At 42.2% G+C, this 26,339-nt stretch overlaps 1 protein-coding gene across 2 annotated transcripts; it reads left to right on the top strand.

The window, feature by feature from the left end:
- Positions 1-280: 280 nt before the first annotated feature.
- On the top strand, positions 281-25,284 carry LRIG2 (leucine rich repeats and immunoglobulin like domains 2). 2 transcript variants are annotated; one of them, XM_076357799.1, is made up of 19 exons: positions 6,115-6,176; positions 6,663-6,737; positions 7,237-7,371; positions 7,892-8,035; positions 8,168-8,311; positions 8,919-9,062; positions 9,323-9,466; positions 12,208-12,288; positions 13,129-13,200; positions 13,340-13,408; positions 14,833-14,996; positions 16,209-16,529; positions 17,441-17,722; positions 18,495-18,944; positions 19,435-19,584; positions 20,887-21,168; positions 21,810-22,035; positions 23,773-23,857; positions 25,032-25,284. In XM_076357799.1, exons 2-19 carry the CDS (start codon positions 6,667-6,669, stop codon positions 25,107-25,109), a joined length of 3,042 nt encoding a protein of 1,013 aa, XP_076213914.1. In that variant the 5' UTR covers positions 6,115-6,176; positions 6,663-6,666; the 3' UTR covers positions 25,110-25,284. The 2 variants fall into 2 exon arrangements, with proteins under 2 accessions (XP_076213913.1, XP_076213914.1); XM_076357798.1 differs by lacking the exon at positions 25,032-25,284 and adding an exon at positions 281-365 and having other exon boundaries at positions 6,105-6,176; positions 21,810-23,840.
- Positions 25,285-26,339: the final 1,055 nt, after the last annotated feature.

The following is a 26,339-nucleotide window of genomic DNA, read 5'->3' as shown; positions in this document are numbered from 1 at the left end:
GCCTCGCCCTCGCGCAGCGCGGCCCCGCCCCTCGCCGCCTGCGCGCTGAGGTGGCGTGGCGTGGCGCGGCGGGGCGGGGCGTGGCGCGGCGGGGCCGGGGCGGGGCGGCCGGGCCGGGCCGGGCCGGGCCGGGGGATGCGGGGAGCGGGGCCGGGCGTGCGGGCCGCCCGCGGGGCGCTGCCGCGGACCCTGCTGGTGCTGCTGGCGGCGGCGGCGGCGGCGCTGTGGGCGCGGGCGGCCGCCGCCGAGCCCTGCGCCGCGCCCTGCTCCTGCCGCCGCGGCCTGCTGGACTGCAGCCGGCACCGCCTGCCCGGCGGGCCGGGCCCGCAGAGGATCCCGCCGCTGCCCGCCGGCACCACGGGCCTGTGAGTGAGCGTAGCGGGCGGGCGGCGGCGGGGCGCGGCGAGGCCGCGGGGCCTAACGGGCGGCGGGCGGTGCGCAGGCCGCGGCCTAACGGGCGGCGGCGGGGGGGTGTGTGCGGGGCCGGGGCCTAGCGGCGTCCCGGCGGGGTGTGCGAGGCCCGGCGGCGGAGCTCTGTACGAGGCCGGGGCCTGAACGGGCCTCCCGGCCGCCGCAGCGTGGCTCTCGGGCGGGCGCGGCAGGTCGCAGCGGCCGGCGGTGCCGGGCGCGGCAGAAGCGCCAGAAGCGCCAGCCGGTGCTCGGTGTCCGTGAGCTGTTCTCACGGCCCCGGAGCGGTCAGGTGCGGTGCGGCCCGGGAGTGCTGTGGGCAGGCCTGTGGCGGTGGGAAGGAAACGACCGCCGGCTCTGGAGCTTGGCTCGCAGGAGCAGCGGCCGAGTCAAAGCCGCTGGAGCGGAGGCGTGGAGTGAAGGAGCATCTGGCACCGCTGCACCGACGACCGCCTGAAGGAAGACTCCGTGCTTTGAGGTCGCCACGGCACAGATTTAATGCTTTTGTTATCCTGCTACGTGACGATAACATTTGAGAGGAGTGTGAAGCAGGAGCAGGTTGTGGCTAGTGGAAGTTTTGGTAATGCTAGTCAAACCAGGATTTAACGTTTTTTCAGGTCAAGCTGTAGGACGTGGTCCCTTGCGATTGTGCTTAGAAATATTCCTTCCAGCCCTCAAATTCAGCTGCGTGCTGTGGCAGTTACTACTGCTTCTGATTTCCTCTGCATCCCTTTGCTGCTTTGCAACTCAGTGACTCCCCCCTTTTCCCTCAGGAAAACCATCGTGGACTCCCCTTGACTTTTGCTGCCATTGTTTTTCAAAAAAAAACCCACAAAACAATTGATAGCCCACCTTTAGTCTCTGCTCCCAAGAGTTTAATTAGACAATGTGCTAAATAGTGTTCAAACGGGGTCGAGTGCTGTATGCCTTTATCCATCCTTGGCTGTTACTGTCAGTCACCATTGCGTTTGCCACCTTTGGCTGCAGTGTCCTGGAGTGGAAGAGATGTGAAGTATAAGGGATATCAAACCCCACTTCTGTGCACAGAGGAGTTCTCAGGCCCTCTTGGAGTGATCGTGTTTCCTGGTTGATAGAAATAACAGTATTCCAGACCAAGAAAAAAAGTCTGTTTGGGAGATAGTATAAACATACAAACCAATGTTCAGTTAACTCCAGGAATTCCTTTAGCAGGACTCAGGAGTCTGATCTGTATTAAAAACTGGGCATGTCTAAGGAAGCTGGTCACCTTCTTGCCCCTTCGTGGTTCTGTAGTTCTCTTCTTTCCCTGCATGGTAAGCAATTGAAAATGTTTGAGAGGAAATGTGTATTTCAGCATGGAAATAGAACTAACTTGTCTGTGAAACCTTTCACATGTAGAAAGGTATGAGGACTTCTTAATGTTAGTACTTGTCAGGGAGGGTGTCAGTGCCTGGAAAAGCGAGTTGGAAGTTCATCAGGTGGCTAATAAGCAAAACGATATCCATGCTGTTTGGAGAGCAAGTTTTCAAGCTTCAACAAATACTTGTATCTTTCTCCAAGCTGATAGAGGGTGTGTTTAAAACTGCTGGGCACAAAATGCAGTGGGAAGAAGTGGTGCTGGCGCTGTGCTACGTTATGCAATCCGACATGTGCTGCAAACAATAATTAGGTGTATGTTCTCCGTTGTGGCTTTCAGGATTTTGGCACACAAAGTGTGTGTGTGTGTGTGACATTTTTTCTTCACTAGGACTACTCTAGCAGTTCTGAATCTAAACGAGCTATAATGCATACAAGCTGTTTAAAATTAATCAAAGCTTAATTTTTCTCGCATTAAAAGGTTCCTGATGGGCTTTTTCCTCTCAGTTCTGTGATATCGTTTCACCTAGCTTTGAGGACTAAAAATTCTTGCTTTTCCTAACTCTTTCAAACTGCTTGCAGGCGATGCTTCCAGTATGTGGGGTTTTTGATTTTTGTTTTGTTTTTTTTGTTTTTAATAAGGCCAGGAGAGCACCTTCAGAACTTTTTTCATGACAGAAGTATGAAACTTCATGTTTCCTGCTAAATTGCATATGTTTTGTGGATAACCTTGACAGGTGATGAAAAGGGTAGGGAAGTCAAAGAGTTAGCGAATATTTTTTGATGTGTCTGCATCTTAATATTACATTCTTTAGAACGAGGAATGCAAGCCCTACTTGTAGGGGGAAAGGGAAGCACGATGCTGGTGGTCGCTGCCTTCCAGTCGTATACTAGTGCCTGAAAGTGTGTTTATATATGCTGGTAACTAGGGAGATGATGAATAAAAGTAGATTAGGTATCAGTTAATTAGTTCAGCTAGTTCTGTTCACAACAGGTTTTTTGGATGAGCTTATGTATTTTCAGCTCAAATGGCTGGCTGCGTTGCTGCATCAACAGCTGTACCAGCACAGTGCCATGCGGGGGAGAGTGGGTACGCTCAGTTGGACTGAATTAAGATCATTCTCCAGGACTAAGTACACAGTAATCAATTTGGTGTGTGCGTTCTGTTTTGTTTACTTGAGATGAATACCACTTCAGCTCAAAATGAATGTTTAGATGATTTTATATACAGTACCAGATGAATCTCTAAAATACAAATTTTGCATGTTTGCTCTGTATCTTGCACAACATGGGCCTCAGTAAAAATGCAAGTGCTTCTAAAATGATGGGTTCTTTGGTTTTGGCTTTTTCAGAACAAGGGAATTGTATCTGGTTCTGCACGATAGCTGTGTGATTGAATTATCTATAAACGCAGAAAATCAGACAATGTATTTCACATTGGAGTTAGTGATCAGTCAGTCTACTTCAAAAAGAAAAGCATCAGTAACAGTAACTAGATATAAATAATGTCAGAACTGTTTTAAGTATGAACTATACCCAACTTCTTGAAAGAGGACTTATTGTTAATGCAGACTTTGTTATAGTCCAAATCTGAGTAGTAATAGAAGAATACTTTCCTGGGCTTTCTAAATTAAAATCTTAATTTCTAACTTAGTAGTAAGACAGTAGGCTTCTGGGGGGATACCTGAATGTTAGCAGATCCTCACCACCCAGGCCCCATACCTGTCAGTGTTTAAGAGGCATTTGGACAATGCCCGTAATACTTTGCTTTAACTTTTGTTCATCCCTGAAGTGGTCAGGCAGTTGGACTAGATGATCATTGTAGGTCTCTTCCAACTGAAATATTCTATTCTATTCTTCCTGAAGGCCTTAGAAAAATCAAGTTTCTGTTTTCTTTGCATATTAATCTGACTCCAGAGATCTTTGTCAGTGCCCGCTAACCATGCTTGACACACAGGTTGATCTGGCTCTGCACCCATGGCATGGTTTTGCTCATCAGTGTAGTATCTGGACACCTTGAGGAGTGTCTTACTATCTTCTGTGTCCATTGTCTCACCCTTCCTCCACGGGTTGCGCTCAGGTCCTTTGGAAATAGTGTGGCTTAGTACTCCCCGGTCTGGTTAAACCCACTGCTACCAAGATTAGTCTCCTCAGCGCTGGCTAGGTGCCTGCATGTTTGAAGGATCCAGGAAGGACTCTTCCTCTGGGATCAGCGCTGCCACTCACTACCCCCTCCGCTGAGCGTGACTGATGGCTCCCGCGGGCCGTGCCGGGCTCCTTCAGCTTGGCTTAATTTTTATATTTATTGAGGGAGCAGGCCTGCAGAGTAGCATTCGGTGGCTGCATGTGCATTGTTCTCTTCTCCAAGTTCCCTTGATTCTTTTTTTTTTTAATTGTAGGAATGAATAATTGTTTGCAAACCTGTTTGCTGCTGTATCTGTATAATTTATGTCTTGAATACATTAACAACTGTCTGACTTGCCATGACACCCAGGATTTTAATAATTCATTGCTAGAATGGTATCTTTATTGCTGAGCCTGAGTGGAAGTTACGGACAGTTTGTCGAGTCCTTGCTCTCTCCCAGTAGATTCTGGTCTTAGAGATCAAAAGTGTATTGGTAGTGCTGTAAGCGCTGGGGTGAATAAAACCAGATCCTGTTCAGGTTGTCTTCTTGGTTATCAGCAAGTCTTCCCTGCGTGGAGGGTTCTTGTGACAGCATTAACACCCACCAACGGACGCTTACTGGTACTCGGTGAGGACTAAATTCGTACTGCAACCCCTTCTTCAGCAGGGGCACCAGTACGATTTCTTTTCTTCCCCTAGTCATGATTTTTGGGCAGCTTTGTGTCTGTACAGGTTTGACCCTCGATGTAGTTGAAGTCAACCACAGGCCCAAAGCTATGACAAGAGTAGATGAGCACATGGGTGCCGTGACTGCCCGAGCCTGGTTGTCGATGGAAATATTTTTAACTGTGATCAATTACATCTTAATGTTCTTTTTAGAATCCTAACAGATACATGGTAGTTTTGTTCTTAAAGGATGATTTTGTCTCCTGGGTCAGCATAGCTGCAGCCTGCCTGACCTTAAAACTAGCCGTAATAAATAAGTACTGTGTTACTTCTGTAATCATGAAAGAGAATCGGTGATACAGGACCTCATCAGAAGGTGAACAGCTCTTGCTGAAAATAGCTCGTTATGGCTCTATGCTTGATGTCAGAATTGGAAATGGAGTGAGAAGTGTGATGCCTTGCTGACAGGCAGGCACAACTAGCTAGCAGAGGCAGACTTTTTGATTTAATAGGCAGTGTTCAGTTATATATGCACCTATCAACAGTATTCTGACAGTGGTGAGGGTATCGGTCGTATTTCACGAGCTTGGTGGCGGTGCTGGGCCTGTTCCAACACAGAACAGCTCGGGCTGTTGGCACAAGCTTCGGGGATTTGTCTCTATTCTGGACTTGTGCTAGAAAGGCATCAAAAAGATGAGTTGGTTTCACCGTTTGGAGTGATGTCTGTTTCTCCTTACTGGTATGGCTAGAACCAGGTTTCCATCATAAACCTGATTTTTTTTTTTTTGGTCATGCTTTGACTCATGTCACAAAATGGAGGTAGTCCGTGCCCAAAGAGTTAGCTCTCAGAAGTGGATGTGTTTTTACTTTTCTTGTAACATCTTCTGCACCAAGTCCGAGGCAAAAGTAAAATCCTACTTTAAAGTTAAAGCGATGGGAACAGCATCAGCATCCAGTATGGGCATTAAAAACATATTTAACAACTCTCTTGCCTATTGAAACAATTCAACTCCTGCATTTGTTTCCTATAAGCAAAACCAACTGGCACTGAAGCATGCCTTCTATAAGTTTCCCAGCCTCATGTTTCTCTCCCCTCCAGCTTGTTTGGTAATTGTGTGTATGTTGTTCCTTTAAAATAAGCCTGCCTTGACTAGTCAGCTTCTTTGAAAAGCTGGGCAGGCTGAGAAAATGGGGATCATTGCTACAGAAAACAGTTCAGCAACAGGCATTTTGTAAGAAATTATTTTTGTGTCCCTGGAAAGTTTTTCTTTTTTGCAATAGGCAAGTATTGCAGATAAAGCTGTGATTTAAAGGAAAAATGCTCTGATCAGATATGATCTTTCTTTCAAGAAGCCTTTTTAACAAAAAGTTTTTGATTCAAACAGAGAAATTGAACTGTCTAGACTTTAATTGTGAGTGACCACTAGAACAAGCTAGAACCTCTTCTTCCTTTGGTGAAGGAGGAATTGTATGTATCAAAAATACAGTTTAAAACTTTTAGGTTGCATAAAGCGTACGTGTTTGGTTTTTTATTCCAGGAGCTAGAATAACTTTTCTCTTTGTTCTCTAGGGATTTAAGTCATAATCATTTATTGTCATCCAACTGGAGCATTGATTTGTCTGTTCATACACTACAAGAAGTGTAAGTTGTTTTTTATGAGGATAAACTCTAAAAATTTTGTACCTAATTCTAATTAGTACATTTCATTGCATGTCTAGATATCTGGTCTGACTTGTAGAAATATTCAGTGCCAGTTAATTAAAAATGGATGCTCTGTGTTGGCAGCACATTTTATGTATAAAACTGATGCTTTGTGAGAAGAAAACTATTTCATAAAAGGTTATAAGACCAATATTTTTAAAAAGAAATGAGGCGTTTGTTTTGACTATAGCTTATTCTAAGTTAAAGAGAAGTAATAGTATCCATGAGAATGGTAAAAACTAGCATGCTTTGCTGTTAAATTGTTCAAATTATCAGTATTTAAGCTTTCAGGGAGTCTATTTTGTCAACTACTAAGTATTATAACAAAATTGTTACATGTGTTCTGTGACATGAGTTATTTCTGCTGTGTATAGAAGGGTTTTTCTTCTTTTTGAAGTCCCAGTAATCTTCTTTGTTTTTTTTAAGGAAAATGAATTACAATGAGCTAAGTGAAATTCCGTATTTTGGAGAAACAACTTCTAATATAACTCTTCTCTCATTGTAAGTAATAGCTTGTCTGCCTTTTTCTCGTTTAACAAATGGGAGAATTGTATTAGAGTTCTGCTATCAAGTTGTAGGAAAACATAGCTTCTTTTGTCTTGAAATACTACTCATCTAAAGTGCTTTTGGGAATATGTAAGCACTCTTTAAAGAAATACAAATCAGTTAGACAATCAAGTCACCCTAAATTACCAATAAAATGCAGTCAACCAAGGCAGGCAGCTTTGAAGGGGAGGGATTCAGTCTAGGAATGACAGTTCCCACAAGGAGCAGCCCAACTGCAGGCCCCAGAATTTGAATCTATTGATATGTCAAGGTGGCAGATAGCTCTTGGATTTTCAGTATTGCTTTAGGAATTAACACTCTGAAGTGTGTGCTACGTGTCCCATTTAAGAGGCTTGCTAATAATGTTGATAAACAGAATCCTATAGCTGTTTCAGCTATGCAACTTGAAGGATGGCATGTTTTGATAATCATATTTGTTGCTGGTATTTTTCAGGGTACACAATACCATTCCAGAAATAAATGCTGAGCAACTCCAAGTTTACCTTTCATTGGAAAATCTAGATCTTAGTTCTAATCTTATCTCAGAAATTAAAGCTTCTTCTTTTCCACGGATGCAACTGAAGTACCTGTAAGTATGAGTGATCTCTTATATCCGGGATTCCTGGCTCTACAACAATAATGTTGAAGACCTCATCTACTCTAAGTTACTGTCTTAAAGTGGGCAGCCTTGCGTGGCTTTGAACTGGTAACAGTGCCCAACCTAGCTACAAATGTGCTTGAAATAAAATACTTTTCATACCAATCTGTATTGCATTTTCTCAAATAGTATGGAAAACAATAACTGCTGTTGTCAAAGTGCAGGTACTTCAGCCAGCAGGGACATGATTTCTGCCCGTTTTGAGTAAATCACTGTTGACATTGTCTTGACCATGTCTAACTGAAGCATGGGCATGCAGTAAAAATCAGCTCCTAGCACTGATTCCTTTGGGAAAAATGATTTAGTTTGGTATACCAGAATTCAGATTTCTGATGTGACTTCACAAAGAACTTGAGTTCTAATAAAAAGTGGTCACTCTGAAGTGCTTGTGCAGTTGTGTTCATAAAATTCTCCATGTTCTGAAAGGCTTCTTTTCCTCTTCCTTTCCTAGGAATCTGAGTAACAACAGAATAACTACGCTAGAAGCAGGCTGTCTTGATAACTTATCTAGCTCACTTATGGTGGTAAAGCTGAACAGAAATAGGATTAGTGTGATTCCACCAAAGATCTTCAAATTGCCTCACGTGCAGTTTCTGTAAGTAGCAGTCTTGAAAGCTTAAAAACAGCATTTACAGCTGTGGTGTTCATCTCAGTACGTGTTCTTGACTTTCACAAAGTGCTGCTTATCAAAAGATGTCTTAATATTTGAATGTTATCTTTATATAAGGGAACTGAAAAGGAACCGGATTAAAATAGTGGAAAGTCTTACATTCCAGGGACTGGAATCCTTAAAATCCTTGAAAATGCAGCGCAATGGGATTAGCAGACTAATGGATGGAGCATTCTTTGGCCTGGGTAATATAGAAGAATTGTGAGTATGCCTCATCATGGAATTTCTTTTAGGAACTCTAGCTGTGGAGGGTTGTGTCCTGTATGGCTTCCCTTACATCAAGGCTGTGCTGAGATGTTGATGAGCAATGAGTTTACAGATGTGTATTTTCCCATGATTTTCATATCATGTCTGGTTACTTCAGAGGTGGAAAGATATTGGCTCTCTCCCCAACTTCTTCCCACTTGGTGATCAAGAATGCTTTGACTCTCTAGGTTGCTTTTTGCTGGTTTTCATTTGCACTCCCCATAACATGGGATGGTTCTTTGTTGTGTGACTGTTTGACAGAGATAGCTCAGGGGTGTGCCATACAGTGTTAGCAAAAGATTTTTTAAAAAGAAATAATCTTTGAGAACAGAGATTAGTTTTGCTTTTGCCACTGGATCACTGCAGCTGTTGTTGAGTTAGTCAGTTCTTCATATACTTTTGTTCGCTCTTTTGGTTTCAGTGGAATCAATATAATTGTGCATTTCAGGTTGCCTGAGGCTTAATGTTAGTAAATCATTTTGAGATCCACAAGGTGAAATTTTGTAAATATATGTTTCATTGATTATCTATTTGGCAAATGTTTTTCCTTCTAATTCCTTAGAGAACTGGAACATAATAACTTAACAGAAGTAAACAAGGGCTGGCTGTATGGTCTGCGGACATTGCAACAACTCTATGTTAGCCAGAATGCCATTAACAGGATCAGTCCAGATGCATGGGAGTTCTGCCAAAGACTTTCTGAGCTGTAAGTCCTGGGCTGCTTTTCACTGGGGATTTTGTAATGTTGCAATAACAGATTGGATAGCATGTATGTAGCAAGAATGAGTTATGAAAGGAAGTACTCAGTTTCCTTGTTAGGCCCATGGTAATGCAGGCCTAACACTTATTTTTATAAGTGTTCTGTTAGAGAAATTAATCAAAACTCAATAGTTAATTAAGTTTGATAGTATCTTTGTAATTAATCCCCCTCTACTTGCCTTTAAAGTGCATGTTCAATGTTTCTAGAGACTTGTCATACAACCAGCTAACTCGCCTCAAGGAGTCTGCCTTTGTGGGACTTGGTTTATTGGAGAAACTAAACCTGGGTGACAATCACATTAGTCACATTGCTGATGGTGTGTTTAGAGGTCTGACAAATCTTCGAACCTTGTAAGTACGGAAAACTTCTAGTTAAAATCTCAGTTTAATGCAGCGAAGTTTTTGGAAGTAAAGACAACGAATATTGCACTGCGCAAGCCTGAGATCAGTGTTTTGGCATTGTTGTGTGCTGTCCTGCCTGCAGGTGTGGCGGGGCTGATAATCTTTCGGTCTGCCGAGGTAACAGAATTCTGGCCCAGCTAAAACAAACCAACCACTTAATTTTAGTGGTGATAAGAAACAGTGGCTTGGTGACCTTGAGTGCCCAGTTGCATGTCGTACCGGTTCTGAGAAGGTGTGGATAGCCAGCTTGCGTAAATGCCAGTTGTGGAGCGAATGGTCAACCTGGACCTCTCTTTATTCCAGATGGTTTTGTTAGGGTTGGAACCTCAGAAACCAAGCAGTGAATCCTTTTGGTTTAGCCCACCCTGCTTGTGTGCTGAAGTCATAGGCATAGCGTGTGGGAGAGGTGTAGGATTACCTCTTGCTGTCAGAGGCACAGCTCTGCTCTTGCCAGCACCTTTCATAGCAGCTGCAGCTGTTTGATACTTCTGACAAGAAAAGACCCAATCCTGGCTCTTGATTAAAAAAAAAAAAGTGTCCCAAGTAGATCTGAACAGTTGTAATCATCCTAAACAATGGTAGTTGAGAAAGGAGTGAAAGTTTATAACCCCTCTGTCAGTTCATTAAATAAATGCTTAAATAAGCAAACTCACCAGAGGGATTTATGTAAGCAGTCATATTCTGTTAACCTTAATGCAACCTTTTAATGAAATAATTAAAACTAATTTCTTAGATTTAGAGTAGCATGAAAAAGAACAAGAGCAGATTAATTAGTAGGTTTTCCGGGGCTCCTCAGGGGTGTCAACAGCTGAGAGGCTGGCCATTTGCTTCGGGGTTGGAATGTGCCGGACGGAGGGCAGTGGTGATTAACAAGGCTCCAAGCATTCGTGCCCAGCCAAGCATGAGGAGCCAACTCCTCAGCTTACATAATGAGGGGCTTTTCTTTTGGGTTGCTCACTCATTTTGCTAAGTGGTCTGAGTAGTGGAGTGTAAAAATACTTCAAACAACAGGAGATACTGTGTTGCTGTCGGATTAGTTCCATTGTTGCTTATATACTGGTTGTTTCAACGGTAAGGCTGACGTAAATATTTCTCTGTATGTTCAGCTCCTGCCGCTATTCTGCAATGTAGCTTTAATTAACGAGAATAAACTGTAAAAAACTGTATATTAACTACAAGGTAATAAGAACAAGGTAGCATTAAAGGTGTATCTAAGAATAGCACTGAAGTTTTGAAGTTTTACATCTTACTGCATTATTTACTTCATAACACTGGAGTAGCTTGGCACTGATACCCCTCCAGCATTCACAATCTAAAATTTTGAAGCAGACCTGGAGATAATCCTAGAAACAAGTTTCAAATCACAAGAATTAGCAACTTGGAAATAAAGTCGGCATATTACTCATCTAATCATTCTTCTCATTAGATCACATCCATGTCCAGTACCTTAGCTTGAATAATTTTCGAAGAGGAAAAACTTAATGTGAGCAAGTATCAAGGCCACATTTGTTAAGACCTTGTGATGCATGAATCATGGAATTCTTTTTGTCCTAAACTTTAAAGTGTATATACATTAATTGTGGAAATGACTGCTGCATGGTGTTAAGAACAAGACTTCCATATTTCAAAGTAAGAAAAATAAGAAAGTAATGTGTTACAACTGACAATGTCCTGGAGGTTGATCCCACACTCTTCCAGGATGGTATTCTACACAATTTACAGTCTCACCCAACGGAAAGTAGATACTTCATTTTTCCACCATTAGCACAAGGAAAGTGTTTATACGAGATGATGTATACAATCGCCTGTATACGTAGTTCGCTTTCTGTGTCAGTTGACTTGTTTGGAAGCTCCATCGAGCTGATGCATATAATATCTGGTAAAATGCAGTACAGACTATTTTTCATTGGTGTATCTTCCTTTAAACACACTCGGGTCTGCAGGGACTTCTGTGCACAGTGGTACCAAAACAGGTGAAAACTGTGGCTTTGACAGAAACTCTTGGCTCAGTCCATGCCATTCAGGCTAAAAATACAACTGAATTTATTTCGCCTTCTCTCTAAAAAGCATTTAATCCTCTCTGAACCATATTGCTATATTGCTTTTGCTGTTTAGACTGCTCTTCTACCTGAGGGGCCAAAGTGCTGTGCAGAGGTCAAACAGAAATCCCATTAGCTGGTAACGAGATTTGTGAGCAGAGTATCAACTTCATTCTGAAAATCTACTACTTTGTGCCTGGCAGCCTTACGCTATAACCTGTGTGTAATCTCTTAATATGCTAATGCTATTATAAGCCTGTTACTCAGGAAGATTAACGCTGCTAGTGTATTCGTTAATTCACTTACATGAACCAACTTGCTTCAGGAGCCTCTCCCAGCTCCTGGTAAATAGTCCATCACATGACAAGTGCTAGTCAGACTGGGTCTTTCCTTAAATACCACATCAAGAAGTTGTACTGCAGAATTTGTCTGAGGTTCTGTCTGCGGCACATTTTCTCTTGCATCTCCGAAATGGAATATTCATCTTCTGATAAGTTTAGTTTTATAAAATATTTGAGACCTTCCAGGTGACACTGTGCCAGAACACCATAGCAGGCCTGTACAACAGTAAGTTCTCTTCCCTAGCTCGCCACTAGCAGTGGTCATGATGATGTTACAAGGCTTCTTTATAAGAAGGCTTTTCTCCTGCAGGGACTTGCGGAACAATGAGATCTCCTGGGCCATAGAAGATGCAAATGAAGCATTTGTGGGACTCAGCAGGCTGGATAAACTGTATGTATTACAAACCATTGAAATGACAGTACTTACCGGGCACACAGAGTAGAGGGAGAGTGCAAAATATTAAGTAATTGTAAATCAATGACACAAGGCAGAAAGCCTTTCTAGTTGGCAGCTGTATTCAGTGTGTTTCCACTTCTGTGCTACAACCTCTTGATATAGGCTTGGGTTCCATGGTCAGGAGCTCTAGATCTGTGTAGCACTGGGATCACCTTGCAGCACCAATTTGAAGAAATTGAGCATAAGTATTTGACTGCGTTTATTATTGAATAGCCCAGTCCTGCTGCGTGATGATTGTCACTTTTTGTGCTTCTCTAGTTCCGGTAAAAGTTAACGCTTATAAAAAAAAAAAAAATTTTTTTTTTTTAGCAAATATGAAACACTATTGAATTAACAGCTTTTCAGTACTTAGACTATGCACTTTTCATCCAGTGCCGTGTGCTTTGTAGGAAGCTCCATCCTGTGGAGCTACAGACATTGCTTATAACAAATAGCTTGGTATGAGGGTGCAGTCTCAGGAACTAATGTGATTGTGGCAGGTTGGTATTAGGAAGTTACTGCTCCGCTCCCAGGTTCTACTTATCACTGTTTCATTCTGCTGAGTTAAATTATCTTCTGACACATATCTAACCCAAATCTCTAAGTTAAGAATGGAAAAGAAACCTTGTTCTTGGGAAAATTAGTTGAGCCTTTAAGCTCAGAAAATAGTATTTGATCTTTTAGCTCAGCTAGAATTAGAAAAAACTTAGTTAAACATCATAGGGAACTTCTTTCGGGTCTTATTTGTGAACTCATATTGACTGGTTTCTGGATTTGGGGGGCTTTGTCTTTCAGAATCTTGCAAGGAAACCAGATTAAGTCAATTACCAAAAAAGCATTCTCTGGTCTTGAAGGACTTGAACATCTGTAAGTACTTTATTTTGTAGAACTTCTAATTATTTGTCAACTTCAGTGCTGTATTCTCTGTCAAATTTTCAAGAATTTAACTGAAGGTAGCATATGAAATCATACTTACCCATTATTATTCTCTTTGCTTAACTTACAGAGATTTAAGCAACAATGCAGTAATGTCCATCCAAGAAAATGCATTTGCCCAGGCTCACCTGAAGGGGCTGTAAGTTCATGACAATTATTTACAGATTCTTTACAAGTCCTACTTTGTAAAGAATCCTTCAGCCATTGTAAGATTGGCTGAAGTTGACTGAACTGTGTCTGCTTTCATCATGAAATATTTAAAGCAATGCTGATAAATTATCGACTCAAAGTCGGTAGCAGTATACTTAGATTTAAGGTTTGATAAAATCTGCACCTCCATTTCCTTAGTTGCAATTAGTAGAAAATAATGTTTTCTTGCAGTGCTGAGCCATTAAGTTTTTCATATCTTACGATTTTGCAGCACACTCAGCACACGCTAGCATGTAGACAGTGAACCAAAGAAATTATTCATCAGGAATCTTTCAGGGGGGTTAGCAAACGCTACGTTTTGTCTTCCCGTTTTTGGGGCTAGGAAAAGGCTTTAAAATTCACAGCTAGACAAGAATTTTTACTCGCTCAGCAGATGCTTAAGCTGCTAGAGCCTGTTGTGATCTTCAGACATTTAAAGTATTATAATGTGAAGTGACCTTCACGCCCAAGACTAATCCTACTGTAACAGTCATTTCTATGAGATAAAGTCTCTGAATATCATGTAATCTATTTTAAAACTGTTATTCAATTAGTTAATCTTGGCCAGGTGGACTGTTAGCCTGCAAGATCTGCCAGTTTGAGGAGACACATTTTAGGTGTTAAAGATAAGACTTTCATTGCCTTCTCTAATGTATCTTAAAAGTGAGGAATTGTTGGTATGTATGGGCAAACAGCAGGACGGAATCCTGGCTTGTTTGTGTGCCTCTCCTCTCTCACTACTGGATTCATCTAGTGGCAGATCACTTTGTGTTAAAATGCTGGACTTTCTCCAGTCATACTCGTACATAATATTTAGGAAGCTTTGAAAGCAGGTGGTGGGGAAAAAGTGACCCATCATTGTTTCCTGTTCGCCGTTTTTCTGTGGAGCAGAGAAAACAATCTGCAGTAGATATCTGTATGAAACAAATCACTTTAATTCTTAAATATTTATTAGCTGGCATGAAAATGAATATTGAGGCTTACACTCATTTCATAGTGGCAAGTGTGTTTAGTTTGAGACATAGAGCTGCTCTGCAGTGTTATGTTCCTTTTAATTGCTTTAAAGAGGGATGGGGTAATTGTAAAGACAGGCTTAATATTCTTTTTTAGAAGTTGAAAATCCAAGGTTATTTTATTCAGAATTAAAAAGAATTGTAAGGTTTTTAGTGCTGACGTAGAGGGAAGGTTTTTCTGGATTGTTTATAGCATATATAGCTAACATTTTATAATAAATACCCATAGATATAAAAGAATACTGTAAGTCTTGAAATTTCTGAACATCTATGCTTTAAGTTGTTTTGCTGCATGAAATCGCATGTAGGAACGTGAAATACTAAACTTTAATCACACTTTTATTTTGCCTTGTTTCTGCAGAATTTTGAACACTAGCAGCTTGCTTTGTGATTGCCAGTTGAAATGGCTGCCGCAGTGGCTCACTGACAGCCATTTACAGCAGGCTGTAAACGTTAGCTGTGCTCATCCTGAATGGTTAGCAGGACAAAGCATTCTCAGTGTGGACCCTGATGACTTTGTCTGTGGTTTGTATTTTTTAATGACTTTTGATACAAAAATGTGGTAACACAAATCTGTGCAGGTACGTTTCTGAAATCAGGCTGTAGCACTGCTGGAGGTACTTGGTCTTGGCCATGATGCACATGTGGGCCTGTGTACGTCACTGGGTCTGCTTTGGAGTTTGGGATTTAATTCTGTTTATCTTTGCTCTGTTTTGTTGTATTTGAGCGCTGAAGGGAGTGAAGCGCTAACCCGAGGGAGTAATTCTGTGAGACGGCATTGTTTTTCATTTAGGTTACTGTTAAAAACTGATTATGCTTCCATTCTCCCTGCTTATGAATGCCTTTAGCTTTGGAAGGGCTGTTTGACACTTCCTTATTGGTTCTTGTCCATACCAGCAAGGCTAGAGTGGTTAATACTCTGGCACATTTTCTGATGCTCCATATCTGTAATGTTTATCTGGTCTCTGCCACCACAGTTTCAGACATAAGCCTGTCTATTTTTGTAACCGAACTGTGAGATGGAAAACTGAGAGACTCTCTGCCCAGAGTCATGTGTGAAGTCTGTGGCAGGGCTGGAAATAGTCTGGTGTTCCATTTTTTGGGTGAGCAATCTGATAAGTGTTACTTGTGTGTATGCAATTCTTTCATTCTTTTGGTGGTAAAGGCTACAATAATCATCATGTAGGTGCAAGCACCCACTTCTCCATTCTAATATCACCACCGTGGTGCCTGACACTGAACACTGTGTGTGCCTATGAGAATGCCTTTGCTGAAATAATAGGTATTGAAATAACTCTCATTGAGTGGGATGAGATAGTGAACTGCCAGCTTGCTATGTTTTGTATTTGTAGAACTTAAAGCTCTTCAAGATGTTTAAACTATCTGAAAATAAGTCTCAGTCCTTCATAAAGTAGCCTAGCTCTTCAGCCGAGCACGGCTTTTGTGTGTCATCTAAATATAGCAAGTTCCAGGGAGTTGTACAAAATGCAGGGCGCTGCTCAAGACCACACTTCTATGCTGATTGTTCTCAATGCTTATTCTGTATGCCTACGTGTGGTTCTAATCCTCTTTCACAGCTTGATTTCCAACTGAAAACAGCTGAATATGTGCACATCAAGCAGGACATCTGTTCCCAAAGCTTTCTTTCTGCTTACATTGTCTTTTGAGTGAGTTTTCTTGCAATATTAATTGCAAGTTGAAGAGGAAAGTAACTAATCTTGGTGCTTTTATTTTCAGATAATTTCCCTAAACCGCAGATAAGAGTGCATCCTGAGACCACAATTGCTCTGCGAGGCATGAATGTGACTCTGACTTGCACTGCTGTGAGCAGCAGTGATTCGCCCATGTCCACTGCCTGGCGTAAAGACAGTGAAGTATTGTATGATGCAGAAGTTGAGAATTTTGCCAGATATCAGCAGCAAAGTGGTGAGGTGGTCGAATATACCACTGTCCTGCACCTTTTCAGTGTGAATTTCACTGATGAAGGAAAGTATCAGTGCATCGTCACCAATCACTTTGGTTCCAATTATTCCAACAAAGCCAAGCTGACTGTCAATGGTAAGCAATCATGGTAACAAAGGAGAAACACTTTTAACCTAAAGCTTTATTTAAATAGCTACAAGTCTTATTTTTCACTAGAGCTGGCCCAAAATAGTCTTGCAAGACTGTCTCACCAGTATTTAGAAGTATCAAACATCTTTTTATAAAGCAGGAAAGAAGTGGTGGGGGTTTTCTTGTGGGTGAAAAGCCTTCTGTTCACTTTTCAAAAGGGGCAGATATCTCACATGTTTTCATTATAACACAGTTAGTTGTTCATCTAGTTAAATGGAGGTAGAAGTCTCTTAAACTAAAAGCTCCCTCTGCTGTCTCTTCAGAATTAAGCACCTTTCCTATGTGTTTGTAAAGCTAGGGGAGATTCAACTAAAAATAACTTGTGGGACTGGAAACAAACTCTGAAAAATCAATTATGAAGTCCTTTGTTTTTAGCCATAATGATTCTATTTATTTTGGCTTGAGGGAAGGGAGGTAAGACAACAGTGTTCCCATCAGTCAGTAGACCACTGATCCCGTTGTATCCGAGAGCAGAGATGCTTGTGTTGCTTTTGCTTGTCCAGAACAGATAACTGACGAGATAGAAGTTCACCTTCCCTATTACCAGGGAAGAAAAAGTGTGACAAAGGGCTTATGAAGAAGGCTAAACCTTTTTCCTGTCTTTTCCCCATGAGAAATGTTCTTCAGATGACCTTAAATGAACAGTGTAGATACTGTATTTAAATTTGGAGGATAGGCTCTTAGAAATGACCACTGAAAATCTGTGCAGTTCTTCAGAAGAATCTGCCCCTCTCTCTTAAGGAGAACTACAGGTGTGTTTCAGACTTGTTTGGTTTCAGATATTTTCTGTGCTCTGGAGCTTTTGCTGCTTTTTCCCTGGTGCTGAAAATACTGAAACTATGTCTCCTTTGATCCAGAGCTACCTTCTTTCCTGAAAACCCCCATGGATCTTACTATCCGAACTGGGGCGATGGCCCGGCTGGAGTGTGCTGCAGAGGGCCACCCTACTCCGCAGATCTCCTGGCAGAAAGATGGTGGCACGGACTTCCCTGCTGCAAGAGAGAGGAGGATGCATGTCATGCCTGAGGATGATGTGTTCTTTATTGCAAACGTGAAGATAGAAGACATGGGAATCTATAGCTGTATGGCACAAAACGCTGCAGGTGGTTTGTCAGCAAATGCCACGCTGACTGTGTTAGGTAAGTGGTGTGCTAATCTGTGTTTGCCTATGGATTGCTTCACTTCTGCGGTGGTAGTGTAGCTTATCTGTAAGTAGCAAGCTTAAATCCTAAAGAATGAAGTTAAAATACAAAGAGCGTAGTTTCCTCTTCCTCTAGCTGTAGATGGAATTCTGCAGTAAGGAACAAGAGAAGACTTTTTTCCCCATGGTTGCTCCCCCCCCACCCCCCAACTTTAAGGGTGCTGCCTCTGGAACAGCATCTCTAACTGCTTTGCATGGTTTTGGGGCATTTGAATGCAGCACTTAACATAATTTTTTGAACAGTGAAGCTTTAGAAGCTAAGCTACAGTGCTGACCAGTGAGGTTAGTATGATCTTTGCAGGAGAGAACTGAGGTGCATATCTCAATCCAGCAGTATAGACTAGATAGATAATTTGTGTTGTCTTGGAACAAATTTAGTCGCGGGTAACATGAACTATGCTGAGTAATAATGGAAGGACAGTTCCTTCTAGAGTGCAGTATTTTTTGAAGACACTGACTTTTAACATTATGGTCATATGCAAATTTAGAATTGGAATACATAAAACAGACTGTGGCTAGCATAGTTTTGGGGATGTTTGCTGCAGTGATCCATAGAAGAGCTGAACTCACAGGATTTCCTGAATTCTGTGTTTCGTTGCTCAAGTTTAGGTTCAGGTTGTAAGATCAGATTTTTAAATATCATGGAGTATGCACTGGTGTTGCACAATGAAGTTATCTTAAAATTTATTTGTTTTCCTCCACTGTCACAGAAACTCCTTCCTTCGTTAGGCCCTTGGAAGACAGAACGGTAACCCGAGGTGAAACTGCTGTCTTGCAGTGCATAGCTGGTGGCAGTCCTGCCCCTCGCCTCAACTGGACTAAAGATGATGGCCCTTTGACAGTCACAGAACGGCATTTTTTTGCTGCAGCAAATCAACTCCTTATCATTGTGGATGCTGGACTAGAGGATGCTGGGAAGTACACGTGCATTATGTCCAACACACTGGGCACCGAGCGTGGCCATATTTACCTAAATGTCCTGGCTTCCCCAAATTGTGATTCTTCCCAGGGCAGCATTGTTCATGAGGAGGATGGCTGGACAACAGTAGGCATTGTGATTATTGTCGTGGTGTGCTGTGTTGTGGGAACTTCCCTGGTATGGGTTATTGTGATCTACCACATGAGAAGGAAGAGTGAAGATTACAGCATCACTAACACAGGTAAAGTGCAAAAGCAAGTCTTCAGCCCTGTTTTGAATCCAAAACGCTTGTTAAGAGTGGTGAAATTTCTGGATTCATTACAGATGATAAAATTGAAGAACTGAAGACTTCCTTCTAAAAACTCTTCAGGGATTTGCTCAAATTCCTTCATTCTAGAGTTTTTTTAAAATATCAAATGTGTGTTAATTTTATTCCTTATACACTAGATTTGTTCCACCTTGAGGGAAAACAGTAAAGTTTGGAAATAAATATTTGAATAAATTTACAAATGTTTTCAGGACCTGGAATAATGTGTGTAAATTTCCATTCTGGCCCTGTTAGTTTTGAACTAGCTATATGGATTTTTAATCACTGAAGTAGAAACAAGAACCTCAATATGTGAGTTGAAATTCTGGATGACGTTTTTGTTAATGTGGGTAATAGCGTTGGTACTACCTTGAAATCTTCACACTTAGCTGTTAACGTCATCAATGTTAATTCTGCCTTGCAGAGGAGATGAACCTACCTGCAGACATTCCCAGCTATCTGTCCTCCCAAGGAACTCTGTCAGAGCCTCAGGAAGGCTACAGTAACTCAGAAGCAGGAAGCCATCAGCAGCTTATGCCTCCAGCTGGTAGCTACGTGCATAAAGGCATAGAAGGTAAGCAAAGCCCTCGTGTATTGCTTGTGTTTCAGCAGGATGCCAGTGCACAGTGTAGTCCTCATAGCTGGCAGCAGTATTGCACAATGCAGGGTAGTACTGCATGTTAATGTCAAAGGTGACTTTTCCTAGAGAAGAATTCAGGTTGATCCGAAAATTTCCATTGATCATTCTGAGTTTGAGGCATTTCCTGTTTTTCTTCTAGTGTTTGTTTATATTCTGCTATTAAGGCTTCTGCATTCCATGCACATTGTTTAATCTTTGGTCCAGCAACATCTGGGCTCGCATCTGCTATGAGTGCCTTTGCATGTAGGTGTCATGACTGCTGTCCTTCAGGTGCCAGAGTAGTACAGTTCCCTCCAGAGGCTCTTTGCTTCAGGGTTTGTGATCTGTTCAGCAAGGCGGGGTTGCCATTAGGGAATTCCTAGGTTAGATATCAAGGTAGATTTTTATGCTGTTTCTTTCTTTTGGCATCTCAAGAGTCCAGGCAATAGAGGTGGAAATAAAGTTCACTTGGAAGATGACTTGCTGCACCTTTTGTCCTTGGCATAAAATTACTGCCTCTGCCAGACATGTAGTCTGCTTGCTACAATCATAACTAAAGGGTCTACTCTATTTCCCTACCTTGTTTGGACGTTTTTCAGGGTATTTGTGTCATTGAGTCTATGGAGATGCCATTTTTACTATCCAAATGCTGAGGAGCCATCCAATCCTTATGTAGGCTGGCTTTCAAAAGTGATCCTTCAGTGTAAGCTTTTTCACATCTGTCCCATGATCTATTCCCTCTAGTCCGTAGTCCTACTACACTAGAGTCTGTATCAGGAAGGAGTTGAGAAGCAGCTCGTCTCAATGACCACTTTATCATCTGGTCTGAGGTGTGTGGGCATGCAGGGTACAAGTCTGGTACAAGAGCGTAAGCCGATGTGGATAGGTATCCCGGTTTGATTCCAGGACTGTTTCAGCCTGGTGCCCAAGCTGGTTGGACCTGCATGGAACCCTTTTGCCCTTGAAACAGGAGAGCAAACATGAGATCGCTCTCAGTCATATCCATGGTTTTCCCCTGGTCAGCCTCAGAAGGGCAGTGCAATTGAGAATGTGGATGGTGGTGAACCTAGAGCATTTCTCATGTGACTTCTTCAGTAAACAGGCAAGCTGAGTACTCTGTTGCCATGTTAACTGTAAAAAGGCCCTTCAAACTGTGCCACTGTAATACACGATCATGCTAAGACATGAAAGAGGCTATGGAAATCCAGCATCCTTATCCTCTTTGAGAGTATTTTGTTTTTCCATCGTGTTTGTCAGGTGGCGCAGCGCCATTGGTGATCTGCTCGGACTGTTATGACAATGCAAACATCTACTCCAGGACACGAGAGTACTGTCCCTATGCCTACATCACAGAAGAGGACCCCCTGGATCAAACTCTCCCTAATCTCATGGTACAGATGCCTAAGGAAACATATACAGCACGCACCCAGCATGAAACCAGTACTCTTGATAATCTCTTAGCAGACAGAGACATGTCTGTCTTCCTTACCAACCACGACAAAATAAGTGAAAAGAAAGTCTCCTCCCAGCAGATTAATGGTGAGTGTCCCCTTTTCCCTCCTGTTGCTTTGTATTCCCTGATAACTCTGGCCTTCCTTGTGCTGCCCTTCGCTATTGATACACAGCTAATTCTTCAAGTGACGGTAGTTTGTGGAGTAACTCGTCTGTTTATTAAATACCTATTCTCAGAACTAGTCCTCAGTTTGCATCCAGTACCCAAGAGTTGAAGAGGGTGATGTTAAACAGATAGTATTTCTTAATCTGCAGTTCCTCTCTTAAAACTTGTGGAATGTGATCCCTTGCATGTGCTTCAAGGACATCTATTAGCCAAGAGTTATTAAAGCTTCACACAGGAAATTCAAATAGCCTTTCTGTTTGAGCTGGCCTGAGTTTCAAAGAACTCCAAAAGACTCTTTTTTTTTTTTTCCTAAATTGATTGGTTTTATGTTGACTCTCTTCCAGGTAGCTTTTTTTTAAAAATTCACACTGAAACTGTGTGTGTTGTCTCTGGTTACTGTAACAGATTGCTGAAACAGGAGAGCATCCAGTCAAATACGCTCTCAAAAATAGAGAGAATAACCTCAAAGACTGTTATGGCTGAGTTGCGCAGCTCAAATCTGTCTAAAATTTGTGTTTATCATGAACTCACTCCTGTTCATCTTCTAATTTTTCTTCCTCAGAACCCTTTCAGATTCCTTTATGGGGAGTAAACAAAGACCTAGCGCGCTCTCACTCACACTTTCTGCATCAGCAGTCAGCCCGTGAGACCCCACGACCTCTTCGAAGCGAGGGCATTATTGACAGTGACCGGGAACAAGCTGCTTCACCCAGACCTTGCCACAGGTTACGTGAACATAACTTTGATTTTAATAGGACGCGGAACATTCATGACTACAGTGAAACCACGTAAGACACTAAAATGAAGTCTTGAAAGCAAATCCATATCAACTGACTTTTTGTATTTACTACCTCAGGACTAACCCCAAGGCCAAAGATGCTTGTGTACGTGTGTCTACAATTACAGGCTGACTAAACACAGTCAGACTCCCTAGGAGGAGGTGGCACATGCCCTTTTTCCTTGGATTTCTGTGTATTGGAAAATGGGAATGTGCAACAGAACACATGGATGATTAGTGATATCCACAAGAATAGCATTAAAACACGGATTCTCTGATGTTGGAAGCAGCCTTTGTGTTGGTGCATGCTTTGAAAATCTCTCAAGAATGCATAGCTATTTCATACTGCCTTGTCTGCTTGAAAACAAATGTTCAGGGCCTCCTCATGGAATTCCCCAGTAATTGTAAGCATAAATCTCTTGGCCAGCTTTTTGTTCCTTAGACTGTTGGCAGGCGTCTGTTACCAGTCTAACTTTGGGTCTTGTTTTCTCCTATGAATAATGGACTCTAGTTGTAAAAAAATTTGCATTTATAAATATTTTGTATACACTAAGCATATAAATGTGTTGGCTGTAATGTAAATATATTTTTTATTATGCCAAAGTATGTATCATACTGTTAGTCTTGACAGCTGCATATCAAGCCATATGTTTTCGGGGGTTTTTTTGGTGAGACTGAAAGTTTGTTTCTGAGGGGATAGAGCTGTCTTCATTTTGGAAAGAAATGAATTTACTATAGGTATGTGGTGAAACTGTGATATTGATGAATTTCATTGTTACATACAACTCTATATGCATTAAGCCTGGCTGACCTGACTGCAAGCTGATCCATTCGTGACATTAGCAGAATTCCAAGTTTGACCCATTTAAGTGTTGAGACAGTCCTTAAATCTCTGTATTAGGCACCCATCTTGTCCAGTAGAGCATAAAGCGCAACAGACCCTGCATTAACGAGCAGTGTTAACCTGTATTCCAGGCTGTAGTATCCAGCTTCCCAGAAGTTCTTGTAAATAGCAAACAAAAAGAACAGTACACAAAATGTTGCCTGGTCGTCTGGTAAAATAGCTATAAGATGGGAGTTTTGAGTGGTTTGTTTCAGAAGTTTATCTAAGGTTTTATCTTTAAAAAAAGCCTTTGTATTGTGTATGTTGCAGAGAGGTCTCCGTGTATTTTTCCTAACTGACAGTTAAGTGAACTTTTAAAAAGAATGTTGTGATGAAAAGCATCGGATAAATTGGGAGATCATTTGATAAATACTCTGTGAACTATACTGTGGATTTTCTGTTTCCTCTGCACAGCCAAGACGCATATGTAGTTTAAAACACTTGTGTCCTTTTCTGCCGTAAAATATGAGGCAAAATTGTTGCTCTATTGAACTCTCTAATAGTTCCCTAGACCTCAGCATGGCCAAAATGTTTAAATATTTGACAGGTGAGAAATGAAACAATATGCAGGGAACCACTCAATATTGAAAATCCAGTACTTGCTGAGACAGAGGAAACGCAAACTTCATTAGTTACAGTAGAATGTGCCTGACAAAATTAGGAGGAAGAACATTATAAAGACTTCCTGAAAAGTTCTTTCTTCTGGGGAAACGCACCTTTGTGTAGCAGGGGTTAAAGACTCATCAGTGATGGGTTTTCGGCAAGTATGTTGTGCTCAGCGCTAGAGCCCTTCAACATTATGCAGTATACTCATGCCTGAAGAGCAAGGGGCTTTCTTCCTAGTCATTGTTGCATTTTTTCAAGTTGTAGGGTATGTACTAAGATGAAAACAGCTGCATGGTGTATTTTTATAAAGACAGAAGAACCTTTTTGGACCAGCCCAAAAGAGGTATGTAAGACTTCCCGTTGATCCATTCCTAGATAGAAGGGTGTGTGACTGAAGTATCAGATGCAGTCATGCAGAATCACAGCTGAAACTTTTGAGACTGTGGATTATTTGAGTAAATGAGTGAGGAAACACTGGGAATAATGATTATTTTCTCACAGCTCTTGGGGCATGAATAATAGCCAGATCTATGCCAATGAGCAAATATTATCAAGGGCTCTTACCATACTCTCAAAGCGACTCTGGTTGCTTTGATAGCCAGCAGCTTTAGTAGAAAGAGGATCCAATTGTCCTTGACCTTTAGATAAAGTAGGGAGAAACACAGGTGTGTTGAACTCTCTTTGGGCTCTGACATCTGAAATGTTTTAATGACATACATGCTGAAAGAAGAATCTTAAGTTCATTCCTTTCTGTTTTTATTTCCTCCATGCTTTACCTTTCCAGACAGCACTTAAGACATGATGCTTATTTTCAATCCAAAGTTATCTCTGTTGCAGGAACCCAGTACTGTCAGTTTAAATCCAGATGAGAAAGGTCAGGTCGTGAAACTACAGCAGCAGCAAAGTCCGATCCTTTTGGGCTGCTTGCTCCTTTCTCCAGATATTCACACAGGCTGCTGCGGCAGAATGCTTCTTGGCATGTGCAGAGCCATGATTTCCCACTAGCGGGAAAACAGCACCCCTACTGCTGCTCTGTCTCCCATCACCATTTGGCAAATGCTTGTTACTTTTTCTTTCATCCCTCTCTTTTGTGGAGTTGAGCTAATACAGCTCTGTCACAGTACAGCTGTTGATGTCCAGACCTTAGGTGTACTTTGGGCACAACTCCTTAGTGTGATTGAATTCCCTTTAGGTAGGTAAGATGTGCTTGGCCAAGACCAAGGCCTTAAAATTAATGCTGTCTGCACCAGAACAAACTGAAGTGCTAGCTCTTGAAGCCATTTAGGAGCTAAAGCTGCACTCATTTCTGTGAGATACTGGCCTATAAAAGCTGCCATTATGAATTAGGACATTTGCATCCTTCCATGAGCAATGGTATCTCTTTAAAGTCTATAAGCTGGTCGTAAATAGCTGAAGCTTGTAAGTAGGTGAACACCTTGCTGTACTTAGCATTGTGGAAAAACTTCCTAGGCAGACTCACAGAAAAAATTGCATCTTTTCTTTCCCCTTTCCTCCAGGAGGTGCGGATAGGACAGAGTGGCTGTTCTGTTTTCAGTAAACACAAACAGTTTCTTCAATCAATGCCAAAGTACTAACAGTACAGGAACTGGGGGTTCATAAGACAGCGTGAGCAAAGCTGCTCTTGTTCCCTGTTGCTATTTCCTAGTGTCTATTTATATTTTTTCACATAAGAATGTATATTTTGTACAGCATGTGTAATATATGTTTGTCTATTGTAATATACCTTCATTCAATAAAATGCTATATACATTGAGCGTCCAGTGTAACTTTGTTAGTTTGCAGATTAAATAATTCATTTTTCTTCTGTGATATTTAATTTTCATAGGGGAAAAAAATACAGTAAACTTTGCTGTCTGGACATGTTCCTGGGCAGCTGGCTCCAGGTGCCCCTGCTTGAGCAGAGGGTTGGACAAGGTGACCTCCAGAGGTCCCTTCCAGCCTCACCCATTCTCTGATTCTGTGACTCTTATTTCAGTTTTCCAGTAGGAAACACCCTGTATCCTCTTCTGAAAATGTGCGGGTAATTCTCCAACGGTGCTGTTGACTCTGGGCCAGGAGACTCACAGATCACTGCTCCCAATGCTGTCCTCCTGCAATTCGGATCCTTTGAAGTACCAAAGAGATTTTCTTTCTGGCAACAGACTGTCAGCATAAATGAGTTGGTGAGAGCATGCCCCTACGTACCTGCTGCAGGAGGGGAGAGGTGCACGCATCCCACCGTACCAGCCACCATCCCTCCTAAAAGCCAGTGTAAGTTTTTTATTCCTTTGAATAACTTACTCTGTTTCTATCACTGTATTCTTGCGCTGGTTCATGTTCTGATAATTAATCACCTTTGCTCTCCTGTGCTCCGTTTTGTATGCTTCACTGTTTTACCTGTTCACAGCTCTCGGCACCGTGTAGCTTTTCCCAAGTTAACCCGAGCTCCTGTAGCTGCCTCATCCTCTGTTCTTGCTGACAAGTGAAGTTTGCACCCAAGGAAAGCATGGTTCACGAGAGCTGGGTGTATGCGCAGCCTGACATGCGAGAGTTAGTCACCCGGCTTGGCACACTGCTGCTGAAGCACAGCACATGACAGCCTCCAGTGCAGGGCTTTTCTCTCCTGGCCGTAGCAGCCAGGGGCTGCCCCGGGGGGGGCCAGTTTGGCAGAGAGCATCCCCAGATGCAGCTCCTGGGAGCGCCAGCCAGCCCGCGCAGAGGCTCCTGCCTTGCTGGCAGCTGTAGAAGCAGGCTCTGCGGCAGAGGCCGGGGCAGCCGCTGGCAGCCTCGCCTTGGGTCCCTGCCCGGTTTTCCGTGGCAACGTG

The sequence above is a fragment of the Aptenodytes patagonicus genome, chromosome 22 (genome assembly GCF_965638725.1).
Source record: "Aptenodytes patagonicus chromosome 22, bAptPat1.pri.cur, whole genome shotgun sequence".
Lineage (NCBI taxonomy): Eukaryota > Metazoa > Chordata > Aves > Sphenisciformes > Spheniscidae > Aptenodytes > Aptenodytes patagonicus.
This window is presented reverse-complemented; position numbering and strand designations above follow the sequence as displayed.